The 13,443-nt window shown below is 37.0% G+C and overlaps 1 protein-coding gene across 10 annotated transcripts in view; it reads right to left on the reverse strand.

Annotated features, from left to right (window-relative positions):
* TAF2 (TATA-box binding protein associated factor 2) overlaps positions 1 to 13,443 on the reverse strand; it is a 234,666-nt gene that overhangs the window by 153,772 nt on the left and 67,451 nt on the right. For 9 of the 10 annotated variants that reach the window (XM_035011822.1, XM_035011821.1, XM_035011820.1 and 6 more), the window contains exons 24-26: positions 12,486 to 12,641; positions 11,895 to 12,000; positions 8,871 to 8,993 (exon numbers count right to left, since the gene is read on the reverse strand). In XM_035011822.1, the coding sequence (XP_034867713.1) occupies positions 8,871 to 8,993; positions 11,895 to 12,000; positions 12,486 to 12,641 (385 nt within the window). The remainder of the gene's footprint in view (positions 1 to 8,870; positions 8,994 to 11,894; positions 12,001 to 12,485; positions 12,642 to 13,443) is intronic. The other variant, XM_035011823.1, reaches the window with a different exon arrangement.

The following is a 13,443-nucleotide window of genomic DNA, read 5'->3' on the forward strand; positions in this document are numbered from 1 at the left end:
AGACTTCTTTCTGTGTGACTCTGGACTGAGGTACTGCTTTACATGCAGCCAGCTAAGAAGAGAGCCCAAGGATCATCTCAGATACCCGCCTTTCTAAATCTGGGCGGTTACCAAATCTCGTTGGTTTTCACGTACAAATATCTCTTTCATCTGCCCCTACGCTGTCTGCAACTGTATGAATTCAGAACACCTCACCTCATCAGGATGGTGGTACTAGTCTCCCATGAACTGGTTCCTATGCCCAAAGTGTCTTATACTCAAATCCGTATTTTACACAGCTGCACAGAAGCTGATTTTGCCCCACACGGGTTATTCGGCAATATCTGAAGACACTGTTGTTGTCACACCTGGGGTAGGACTGAGGGAGGAAGTGATATGGGCCTCCCATGGGTAAAGCCTAGTGATGCACAGGACATCACACCATGCATAGGGCAGCTCCTACAACAAAAAATTCCCATGCCCAAAATGTTAATAGTGTTTAGGCTGTAAGACCCTGCTGCGTAGTGATCTTCCAAAAAAAAAAAAAGCTATCCATAATTATGTGCTTAAGAACTCAGCTGGTTCTAAAAACAACAAAAAACCACTCAGTTGGTTCTACCAACAGAATAAAAGCCAAAGTCCTTGGACTTAAATGCAGCAGTTTCTGAAAACATAGGGTTTCTCCAAACTAGCTAAAAAAAAAAAAAAAAAAAAACCTTTTCACTAAAATGGACTTTTTAAAGTAAATTCTCAGCACTAATTTCAATCCAAACTAGCCCCAAACCATGGTTCTTACCAAAACAGACATCACCACAGAAGTTTCCTAAAAATCAGTTTCAGCACTGATTTTACTGACAGTTTACAATCTGTCCTGAACCTACCATTCCAGCCTTACATTCCGCTATCACTTTCTATGCACCTGAGGGTAGCCCTTCACTAACTGTGAACTTGTAAATGCTACTTCCTACGCTTGAAATGCCCTTCCCTTATTTGTCTAACTCACAAATTCACTTAACAAGTAACAGGAACTATATGGGAACTGGGGAAAATAGTGATGAACTGGACAGATCTCAGTCCTCCTGCCATTTACATACTAGCTGAGAAGAAATTGAGTAAGTACAACCAAGTAATAAAAAGACAAAACTCAGAGTGAACTAGTAGCACAAAAGGAGACTTAAATCAGTTGTGGAGGGATCAGAGGCAAACTTCTGCAAGGAAGTAATGTTTAAACGGTAACCTGGAGCAGACAAAAGGGAAGGAAAAAACATTTTAGGCTCTTTAATAATTTAAAACTCAGCTCAAATGTCATTTCTTTAAGAAGCGCTCCCCAAACTGCCCCAAAAGAATTCGTTCCTTCATGTTCCCACAACATAATGCAGACAGGGAATTACAGCACAGAGGACGCAAGTGACTTGCCCGAGGTGGCAACGGCAAGTCTGAGCTACAAACCCCAAGAGCCTGCCTCCAGTGTGTGCTCCTAAGCACTCCGCCCGGCCGCACGCAGCAGGGTGCACCGGGCAGCACAGCTTTTCGTCTGTGGGGCTCTTTCGTTCCACTCCCAGCGTCTTGAGAACAGGGAGCTCATCTCTTTCATCTTTGTATCCCAGTGTGCCACTCGGTATCTAGCACGCCCTCCATCTCACCTCCCCACCCCTGCCGAAGCTTGCTAAACATAAATGAATGAATTCATACAACAGAAATACCTAATAGTTGTGTTTCTTTTAGAGAGGATGTCTGATGAACTCAGTCCAACTAAATGCAATCTGAAGGTCACTAATTTTGAAGGAAGAGGGATAAAGCACAGAAACTATTACAGACCATTTATTCAACTAGTACTGACTACTATAATTCTTTTGTGTCAGGCACTGTTCCAACATTTCAGGACAAATGAATAAACCAAAAATTCTTGCCCTCACAGATTATTCATATTTTACTACTACAAAATTATTGTTTTACTTTCATGATATTTTGGTAAAGATAACACTAATAATGATGCATAAGCCAATTACAGAGATTATTTACATACAGAGCAAGTTTTGGGATCTGTATCTTTTGCAATAATTGGTACCAAGATAGTATTCAGAAAAATTTTGAGAGATATCTGAATTAGAGTATCAGCCAAATACGCCACTGTAAGATTTTAATTTAGATTTTAAATAAATTACACGAGTATGTTTCCAAAATATGAGAAAACAGGTCCATACCTAACAGGATACAGAGCAAGGTGATAAGGAGAAGTGATGATAAGAGACTTTAAAGCCTCATGAACAAATCCCTTCAGATCCTACCTCATGATTTAGTCTACAACACCAGACTGTGAGCTTTCCAATTGGCTGTCTGCACTATTAAGAGTCTGAGGTCCTCTTCTGCACTGAGAGAAGTTTCATCATCCTAAATACCTGCCAAGCAACTTGGATTGCAGAAAAACCAATAATTACACTGGAAACTGTACTTCCTAGCAGAGACAACTGCCAAAAAGACAACCAAGTGTACTTGGGTATACTCTTTTCCAAGGAATACTTATAACCACTTCAAAATCCAATCTCTTGTCTAGTGGCCTTATACTTAGCATTAAAGATACACTGATTATAAATCTTGCATGTCTCTTGATTTGTATTTAGTCTATTAATAAGACAATGGATTAGCTAGATCCAAAGATAAAGGTGTTAGGAACCAGGGCTCCCAGGACAAATGACTGATTTTGGGCTGGGCAGAATATTTACAAAATTAACCTGAAAAATCTCGTATTATAATGGCAAGGAAGTTAAGTTCTTCTCCACAGACCCAAGAATCAACTTCTAAGAGGTTCTCACTGCCCCAAGATGGGACAATTGGAATAATAAGAACAATAACTAAAGGACTGGAACTGATTATTCACCATTGGAGGATGCTAGTTAGCCAACTCATTATTTGGGAAATTGTTAAATAAAAAGAGAAGCCATTATCTTTCTCCTCCTGTATAATCTATACCACTGGGTCATAATAGATGAGGGGGACTTTAGCTTTACAGAAATAAACCAGTTTATAAAAATGGACAGATGAATTAGAATATCACCATCTTGTGGGGGCGCCTGGGTAGCTCAGTCCGTTGAGTGTCTGACTCTTGATTTTTGGCTCAGGTCATAATCTCAGGGTCGTGAGATCGAGCCCTGCATCAGGTTCCATGATTAGCAGGGAGTCTGCTTGAGATTCTCTCTCTCCCTCTGTCCCTCCCCCTGCCCGCATGTGCACACACTCTCTCCAAATAAATAAACATCATCTTAAAAAAAAAAAAAAAAAGAATATCACCATCTTGCAACCCTTAGTGAAATAATGGATCTAGGTCTTAAACATCTTAGTGGCTAACCTCATAAAAGAGTCAACTCTTGATCATAGGAAACAAACTGAGGGTTGCTGGAGGGGAAGGGGGGGGATGGGGTAACTGGGTGATGGGCATTAAGGAGGGCACATGGATGTATGAACACTGGATATTATATAAGACTGATGAATCACTGAACTCTACATCTGAAACTAATAATACATTGTTAATTGAATTTATATTAAAAAATTAAAAATAATTAAAAAATAAAATCTAACTTCCACTATCTAAAAAAAATTTAAAAAAAAAGTCAACGAGACATTGTATGTTTCCAGATGGAAGAACACAACACCACCTATAAACCTGAATAAATTAAGCTTCTATATCCAACTACAAATTTACAGGAAATAAAGAGGACTCTAACACGTTAATTATACCATGATATAGAATTAGCAAAACACAGACTTGAAAACTACAGATCAAAGCCCTGGTTTCTTTAACAAATACATTATAAAAGGGAAGAAAAGAGAGAAAAAGGTAAACATGAAACTTTAAATTTAAAAGGATGTAAAGGACATATCAGCCAACTGCAACGTGTAGACCTTATGTGGATAATGATTCAAAAAATAAAGTGTTAAAAATAAATATTAGAATAATGGCATAAGTCAACTGAAACTTATACAGTGACTGGATATTTAAAAATATGAAAAAAATTAATTTTTTAAAGAATAAGAATGTTACTGTGGTTATGACTTTTTAAAGTCCTCATCTTTTAGAGATATATACTAAGTTGTTCATGAAGAAAGTGATGATATGTGGAATTTGTTTCAAAATAATTCATAAGGGTGGAAATGACTAAGGATACAGATTATACAAGATTGACCATGAGCTGATCACTGTAGAAGCTGAGTAATGGATACATGGGGGTTCATTATACTAGTCTGACTCCTTCACAGTTTTCCATAATAAAGTGTTTTTTAAAAAGGAGAAGTTAAGGCAGTTTGACACTATGCATGAACATGTTAAATGCCCATATTCTTTGATTTAGAACGTTCATTTCTAGAAATCTATCCCACATATGTGCTCATGCATATGTGCAAAGACACATATACAAAAATATTCACCAGAATAGTGTAACAGAAGATCTGATAAAACCTAATGATACTCTATCACCACCACACCCTTTAGCTCTTAAGTTTTCACTTATTATAGACAATATATATTTCTATGTATTAAGATTATTTAAGAGAGAGAACATGTGCGTGTGTGGGGGTGGGGGGGGACAGAGGGAAAGGGAGAGAGACTCTCAAAGCAGACTTCCCACTGAGCCAGACAACGCAGGGCTCAACCTCGCAACCCTGAGATCGTGACCCAAAGCAAAATCAAGAGTCCAAAGGCTTAACCGGCAGAGCCACCCAGGCCCCCGACAAAATATATTTTTTTGTTTGCCTAATCTCTCTCTTTCCTGGATAATTTTACCAGGTCTAAACCAAGGTGTTAAGAAAGTACAATTTCCTTCCCATGTGGAATTGTATTAGCAGTCAGATCTGGGACACACAGGAGTTGACTTTCACACTAGCATGAGGTCATGTTTAGAATCTCTACTGAGAAAAATGTGTATGTCTCCATCCTCATGACACATTTACACACATAATTTCACATATCATTTCAGGGGTTTACAAGCTAAAGAAAGTCCTTTTAGTGACCTGAAATACATGTCTCTATGATAGACAGCATATATATCAAAAAAAGGAGATATATGTAATTCAGAATATATTTTCCTATTTCATGTTATATGAAAAGAACAAAACAAATGCTCCGTTTTGTTGTTCTACCCAACATAAAATCTTTCCCAGAGAGCTAGTAAAATGCACTATGGATAAGGATTTTAGCTGCAGTCAATTTAACAAATGCAAAATCAACCAAAGAGGTACTTAATAAAAGCCTAATGCGGAAGCTTCTCAGCCCATCTGATTAAAGTGTCAATAACCTGCTAATTCTCTTAAATACATGCACATTAGGTATATGTTTAAACTTAGCACAAAACCTGCAGTTTTTATTAGGGAAAGTGTGAAGTCTGGTCTTTGGATTCTTTGGATCACTGTAAAAAATAAAGTGTAAAATCAGATCATTAAAATTTAAGTAAAAAAAAAATCAAAGTCTGTTTTTCATATTAGAGTTTCAAAAGAAAGAACTAGTACTCTCAAGATATAGATAGATAGATAGATATAGATATCTTTTTTGTGGGAAAGATTTCATGCACTCGAACAGTGCTTTTCTGACTTAGGCAAGAAGGTGTTACATACACAGTAGACCTAGCTAGGCAAAACCGCAGGAACTCTCCTTCTTTTCTTCCCCACAGAACCGCCAGGGATTTCCCTCTTGCCCCTGTGCCTGTCACTCCTCCTCTGTGCTTCACACAAGCCTTGCAGCAACTTGGGACACAGACCGGCCGCGTCGGGCCATCGGACAGCTGCAGTGGTGGAGAGGACACAAGAGGCTGTATGGCCTCCCGTCCTTACCTCAGGGGAGGGAAAGGTGATAGTAAAGGAAGGAAGGAAAATACCCCTGCCATTTCTCTTTTCTTACCCCCAAATGGCTTAACCTACCACACATATCATCCCTAAACTAGTCTTCTATCAGACACAAGGAAAGAGAAAACTGGAGGAAAAAAGAACAAAAAAGAAACTATGACCTATCCACTACTTAACAGTTTCCACCTCTTCTTTTTTTTAAGATTTTATTTATTTATTTGACAGAGAAAGAGACAGAGCACTAGCAGGGGGAGCAGCAGACAGTAGGAGAGGGAGAAAGCAGCAGGCCTTTTTGGGAGCCGGATACGGGGCTCAATCCCAGGACCCCCGGGATCATGACCTAAGCTGAAGGCAGAAGCTTAACCGACTGAACCACCCAGGCACCTCCACCTCTGCTTTATTTTACCTACACCCCATTTGTTTTCTATCCTCCCCCCGCAAGATGACATCTGCAACACATTCCAGTTCTCAATCATCATCTGGTTTGTTGGTTCTAAGGGAGCCATCTCAGAAATCATCTTGGCTCAAAAAAAAGGAAGCAGGGCTCCCAATATCAAAAGCCTTGGACCAAAGGAGATAGCATAATTCCAGCGCAACACAAAATGGAAGGCACATCCCTGCTTAAGAGGACCTCTCAGTTAACTCTTTTTCAAGAGAAGCTGGAAATGCAGATTTTTATTGTGTAATCTCTTTTTAGTAAACTACTTCAAAAATTTTTGCAAGACTCTACTGACCAAGTAAAAGATGCCTCAGTTGGATGTGCTGAATAAGGCTCCAAATAAGGCTCATTTGTGAGCTCTAATCTAGAATCCCTTAGAGAATTAAGAGAGGTCACAGCTTCCCTTATACTGATTCTAAGCCTCCTCTCCTCAGCTCTCTGCTCACAACCTCAGGCCAGGCTAGCTACCACCCCAAGAGACCCTGGCTCCTTCTGGGAGGCAGGAAGAAAGGAAGTTCCTGTTTTACTGCCAACTTTGAGTTAGGCTGAAGTTGTGCTTCTGACATTCCAAAAGATGGAGCTCTAAGTGCCCCTTCTCTCAAAAACATTGTTACATACAGTGGCTAGGCTTGATACTTTTATTCTTCATGTATGGTGTAAGTTAAAAGGGATTTTAACTTTTTTGGCTAGTTTCAGAGTTACCTATCAAATGTAACAATGTGTCTATGGGAAAACACGTTTAGAATTCCACAATAAATACATGTACAAATAATCTTCTGGAACACTACCATATGCAAAATGAAGGTTTTCTAAATTCTAATAATAGCACTACTGATTTTAAAACTTGCTCACGGGCCACAGGATACCAAATAGCATAAACACGTTTAAAGAAAATTACAAAGGCACATTAAAAATATATTCACAATTATGTTTTACAGATCAGTCCAAATAATATACTGGTATACATTTTGCCTCATGACTTAAAGGGTCCTAGCAACCAAAGCTAACATTTTAATACTTTCCTATTCCCCCCACCATTAGCCCTGTATCTCCTCCCCAATCTTCCCACATGATGTCATGAGAACTACAAGACTGTAAAGAGAGATTCCACAGAAAAGTAAAGATGGTTTTTTTAAAGCAATATGGCACTATGATACAAAGGCACATCAGTGGGCACAAAAAGGTGTTAACTCCATAGGTTAGTGTGCCACATCACAAAGAAAAACCAAACATATTCAGATTCTTTTCTGGAACAGGAATTCATGCACAGGCAGAAGCACCACTCTCAAACTATATCAAGAGGTCTGAAATACCCTGAGCTTTATCGTTTTTAAAAATGCGGGAAATTTTTCATATGTAGTAAAATTTTCATAAGTATAATGGTAATAAAGCAAAAATTAAAAATAAAACCAAGAGAATATAAAACTGGCAAGGCCAAGATTTGTCAAAATTCACTTATCAAAGTAAGTGACAAGGTCTCCAGCCAATCTCCTTCTGAAATAAATTCTGTATGAATCTATTTCAGTAAATGCACAGAGCAGCACACAGAGAGATATAAAAAAGCAACGGTCTGGGGTCTCAATACCAAAATATTCTGAGATGTTACTTTAGTTTGAATTTTCACAGTTGATCCTTAAGCTCCTTAAATCAATAAACAGTTACTCTTTTGTTTGTATCATAAAAACATGGTTTATATAAGCAAAATCCATCTGTTGTAATCTTAAAATCTGACTAATGACTTTTGGAAAAACTATTCTTTAATATTTTGCTTATGTATCTTGCTTTTCATTCCCCGTTCCTCCAAAACTTGAGGACTGAATCTTTGTTCAATAGCACTGAATGCTTACTTGTTATCTAGATTACAATAACTTTTTTTGTAAGCAGCTAAGTGGAAGACAATGTAAAATAGAATAGGTAACAAACACATCTGAACTGAATTATTTTTCATAAACTTAAGCCCAATTAGTATTTAATGATTGAAAAGACGGAATATCTTAGTTTTCTAGTATGGCATCTAGTCTTCAAGATTGACCATGGATGACCAATTGTAAAACTTTCAGGGGGAGACGGAACGGAGAAATACATGGTTGACTTTCGCATTTTGTAAAAGTATGAAAGGTGCAGATTTGATAGTGTCTACTGAAGTTGGCATTTTTAATGTTATAATATTTTAAGAAAAATCACTGCAAGAAAAGAGCAATAATGGGTATTTTTAAATGGCATAATGAGGGATGATTTTTTTTCCCCCTCTCTACTCTTTTTCTCATTTCCAAGTTTTACATAATAGGAATGCACTATTTTCAAATAGTAAAAAGTCTAGTTTAAAATATTCTTAGGGGCGCCTAGATGGCTCAGCTGGTTAAACATCCAACTCAGCTTAGGTCTTGATCTCAGGGTTGTGAGTTCAAGCCCCAAGTTGGGCTCCATGCATGGAGAGAGCAGAGCCTACTTAAAACTAAATAAACAAAATATTCTTTATGTTAGATAATACAAAGTCAATGTGTTGCAAGAAAAGCAAGTCTCTAGATCGATATTTTTCATGTATTTTTTAAGTTGATAAACTTTATAAAGTTTATAGATTTGTTCTTGAGCAAAATAATAGTAATATTAATAATTTCACCTGTTCCCTTCCGTGCAAGTTCCATACTCCACTGGGGTTTCGTGGTGGGTGTGCCATCACAGCCTGATGAGTGTTGGGGTATTAAAGCAGATCGGGAACTAGCTGGCCGATATTTAGAGAGCCCTATAATGCCAAAGAAGAGGGAAAAGAGGTATTTATTTCTTGGCTTACCAAAAGAAGAAAAAAGCCTGGCATGTTTTCACAAGTTAACCTTAAAACTAGAAGCAGTTCAATAGTAAAACAGTAGAATTCTAATAATAAAAAGAATACTACTAACTACTAAAGATCCCATTTGATTTTAATCCTTTGTCATGGTTCCTATATGCTTAAGTCTAAGAACAACACACATTCAAGAAAGACAGTAAAGTGTGACTGGCCTGCTAAATATATAAACTGGATTCTACATTTGAGGTAGAAACCATATTTTATATTGTATGTGGAATTTTGCATATAGTAAAGTTTCCCTGGTTCCCCAAAAATTTGCTAATAAATTCCATTATAATACTTGCTCAACAAATAGGTCAAAATAATTTAGGGGTTACAGAAGATTTTTTTTTTTTTTAAAGATTTTATTTATTTATTTGACAGAGAGATCACAAGAGCAGGAACACAAGCAGGGGGGAGTGGGAGAGGGAAAAGCAGACTTCCCACTGAGCAGGGAGCCCGATGCGGGGCTCGATCCCAGGACCCCAGGATCATGACCTGAGCTGAAGGCAGACGCTTAATGACTGAGCCACCAGGCGCCCTACAGAAGATATTTCAAACAGGAAATGTTTTAGTGGCATAATGTGAACAGCATTGTAGGAGCTATCAGGAGACCGAGGTTCTGATTCCAAATTATCAACAAATTAGATAATCCAGGTGAGACATTCAGCTCATCTTGTCTCAATTTCTTCATTTGTCAAATAGAAAAGTGGTCATTCTAGCCCTGAGTTGGCTATTACTTGAGTGTGTCATTCAGGGCAAGTGACCTAATATCTCTCTCTTAAGTTTACTTATCTGTAAAATGGATTGACCAGATAAATAACTGTTAAGATCTCTTATAATTAGAAAAGTCAAAGAATTCATGATCCTTCAGTTTTCAAATGTATCTTAGGCTCATGGTCTACCTGAAGCCAGTTCTCAAATTCTACTAGCTTATCCTAGATTACTAAATAGTGAAAAATAATTTAGGTCTCAACACTAAAATTTAATAAAAAGCAGACCAAGGTGGGTAAGGGGAACTCTGTACAGATATAACAAGTTTAAAAGAAAGAAGAAAAAGAAAAAATATCATTCAAATGTGAAAGTCATAAAAGATAACCAGTATAGGGTATAAATACTCCCTTTTTTTCCAATAAAAAGAAAACAGGAACAGTACCCAGAAAAAAAGAAAGAAAGAAAGAAAAGAAAAATAGTCATATTCCCAATAAAAAATGCATTATAAAGTAAACTTGAGGGTGCCTGGCTGGTTCAGTCAGTAAAGCATGTGACTCGATGAGTGTATCGTGAGTTCAAGCCCACGTTGGGCATAGAGATTACTTAAAAAAAAAAGTAAACTAAACTTGACTTATCATTTATAATTAATAAGTATCTTTTAAGTTATTACACTGGTACTATGCATACAAAAATGATAAAAGATAAATGAAAATTAATAAATTACATCTTACATATCAAAGTGGATGAACTTTAGAAGCATAATGTTGACTGAAAAAAGTAAGTCCTATTGGTATCATACCATTTTCATAAAATTAAAAAACAAGTGCAAGGGGCGCCTGGGTGGCTCAGTCGTGTAAGCGTCTGCCTTCGGCTCAGGTCATGATCCCGGAGTTCTGGGATCGAGCCCCGCATCGGGCTCCCTGCTCGGCGGGAAGCTTGCTTCTCCCTCTCACACTCCCCCAGCTTGTGTTCCCTCTCTCGCTGTGTCTCTCTCTGTCAAATAAATAAAATCTTTAAAAAAAAACAAGTGCAAGGAAATCCTGTACTTATGTGATACAATATAAAGAAAAGCAACAGAATGAGTAAGGAAAACTAAAAAAGGAAACTGAAGATAGTATTTACTTGTAGTGCAAAAGCAGGTGAACAGAACCAGGAAGGGGCACAGAGGGAAGGACCCTGGCATGGAGCCTACAACAGAGTGGAGGTTAGAGTGGAGAGCAGGTTCACCAATATTTGTTTTATTAGTATACTTCACACCTTACATGCAAGTTACATCAATGTTTCATCCCTGAAAATTATAAAATGGTGATGACATAACCTAGGTATTAACTCTTCAAAAAGCATTATGGCACAATATATCAAGAACTGTGAAAATCTTCTGAAGGTAAGTATCTCATAATACAGTTAAAATTAATCTTTTCAGCAATAATATATCTTGGGAAATTTACCCTAAGAACAAAATTTGACAAAAAAGAAACAAAAGCTTTTGTATGAAGATATTCAGTGCAGAATCACCTGTAATAAATACTTGAAACAACCTAAATACCTACCAACAAGGAAAAGTAAGGTATATTACAGTATATCAACTCAATACTGTCTCAGGTACTATTTTCAAAAGGAAAGATTATGATGTTTGAGAGATGCATACAAAAATCTATGATATAATATTACATGGAACAGGCAGGCAAAAAGAGAAAGCTGTGTTATGGGGGCATTACCTTCAAAGTTTAAAATTATGGTTCCACTATTAAAAAGAAAATAGATCTAGCATTTTATTTTGAGGTTATTTGGAGGTTAAGTCTATTACAAAACAAAAGGAAAAAAAAATAAACCAAAAAACCCCTTAAAGCTACTGGTAGGAATCTGTTGAATGAATTTTTAAAAAAACAAACCCAGAAGTATGCCAAATACTTTAAAAGGACCAAAATAAGACAAAAATTTATTCCTTTGCTAATATGCAATATAATCTGATACAATCAAGTATTTTATACTAGCTACTTTTCAACTTTAAAGTTGTTCACTTGTAAATAAAGCAACGGGCCTTAAAACAGTAGTACCATGAGAACTTTCTTCATCACCTCCTGATGGGCTGTACACTAATCTTACCTGGAGTCGATGGCCTTTCAAGCATGTTCAAATGATGGGAAATAAATGCCTGGCTATCATGAACAGTGTCCATGTCAATTTCCTCCTCATCTTGAGAATTTGAAAACTAAAACACATACACAAAACAAAGGAGAAAAAGAGCCATTACATCGCTTTACGTTTGGATCTTAGCTCTTAGGAAAGGTAGCAGACAGGCCACAGAACATACCCCCACATCTTAAAAGGAAAAGTAGTCTTTTTCTCAAAAAGTACTAAGAGTAAGAAAATATTAAATGGTCCAGCCACCAAAAGAAGCTGAATGGATATTACTGAAAATGAAACAGCAACTAGAATCTACTCCTAAGTTGTGGGGAGAGGGAGTGAGCCATGGTAGACCACACACACATAGTTCCTCCCCCAAACAGAGAAGAAGTATGTGATAATAGAAGTTAAATAATCAGATGGAAGATCTTAAATGACATTTGGGTTCTTTTATGATTCAGTCTGCCCCATCTGTTCCTGCTAAGGAAAAACCAATGGAAGTATTCAAAAAGATTTACAAGAAGGTGAATATCCTACACTATTAATACAGGTTTAACCTGTATTTCTTACTCTGATTTTGAGTTTGACTTTACTGCTATCCTCATTCTTCTCCAGTATTTGACCAGGTTCTAGTGGGGACCCCAGTGGTGTATCAGCCTTCCTCTTCACTCCCTGCTGATGAGCTGACATATTACATGATGCTTCCTTGGCAAGGTGATCATCTTCCTGCGGCAATATTCAAGATCAAAATTAGATTTCTGAAGACAAGTAGCTCATATTATAGCTGAACACTAACAGCTACAGCAACCATGCAGATTAGAACATGCCCAGTGCCTAAAAATTATCAGCAATGGGCTTAAAATAAACTTCACCTTTTCCTGTCTGCTGGTCTTTTTTGGGGGAGGTGGGAGGTATATAAGCGAACTTCTAGAGCTTTCCCAAAAGAATGTATCTTTTGGTATCATTTTCTCCTCTTCTCCTGAAGACTCCAAGAATGAATGCGAATAAGTTAACATATATGGGCAAGAATTAGAAACATATTTATTTGTACAAGTTTTAAATATTCAGATTTGAAAGAGCACATTAATGAGACTCTTTTTTTTCCTATGGAAAGATCATCTTACTTCTTCATAACCCAAACTCTAGGATACATTTCAAATTTACAACAAATACGTACAACTGTATTCCAGAAAATCTAGGTGAATAAACAAATTTAAAATAACTATCACTAACTAGCGTAAAGAAAATTTCAGTTTTCAAGTGTCAAAACACCAGTAGGGAATTGCCAGGCAAGTAATCTGGTCTAAATATTGGCGAAAAATGAAGCATGAGTTATTGGGGACATTTTGTTATTAATATGAAAATAATTTCTGGAAAACTTTCTTTGAATTACAGTAAAATGATTGTTACGTATCCTAAAGGTCTTTCTACAAAAAGTCTGGTAATTTTCTAATGCATAGCTAGAAATAAAAGCTTTTTAAAAGGCAAACACAGACACACATACATAAATAAAAATGTAATGCATCAT

Source organism: Mirounga leonina, unplaced genomic scaffold (genome assembly GCF_011800145.1).
Source record: "Mirounga leonina isolate KUSES-001 unplaced genomic scaffold, KU_Mleo_1.0 Mir_165, whole genome shotgun sequence".
NCBI classification, from domain to species: domain Eukaryota; kingdom Metazoa; phylum Chordata; class Mammalia; order Carnivora; family Phocidae; genus Mirounga; species Mirounga leonina.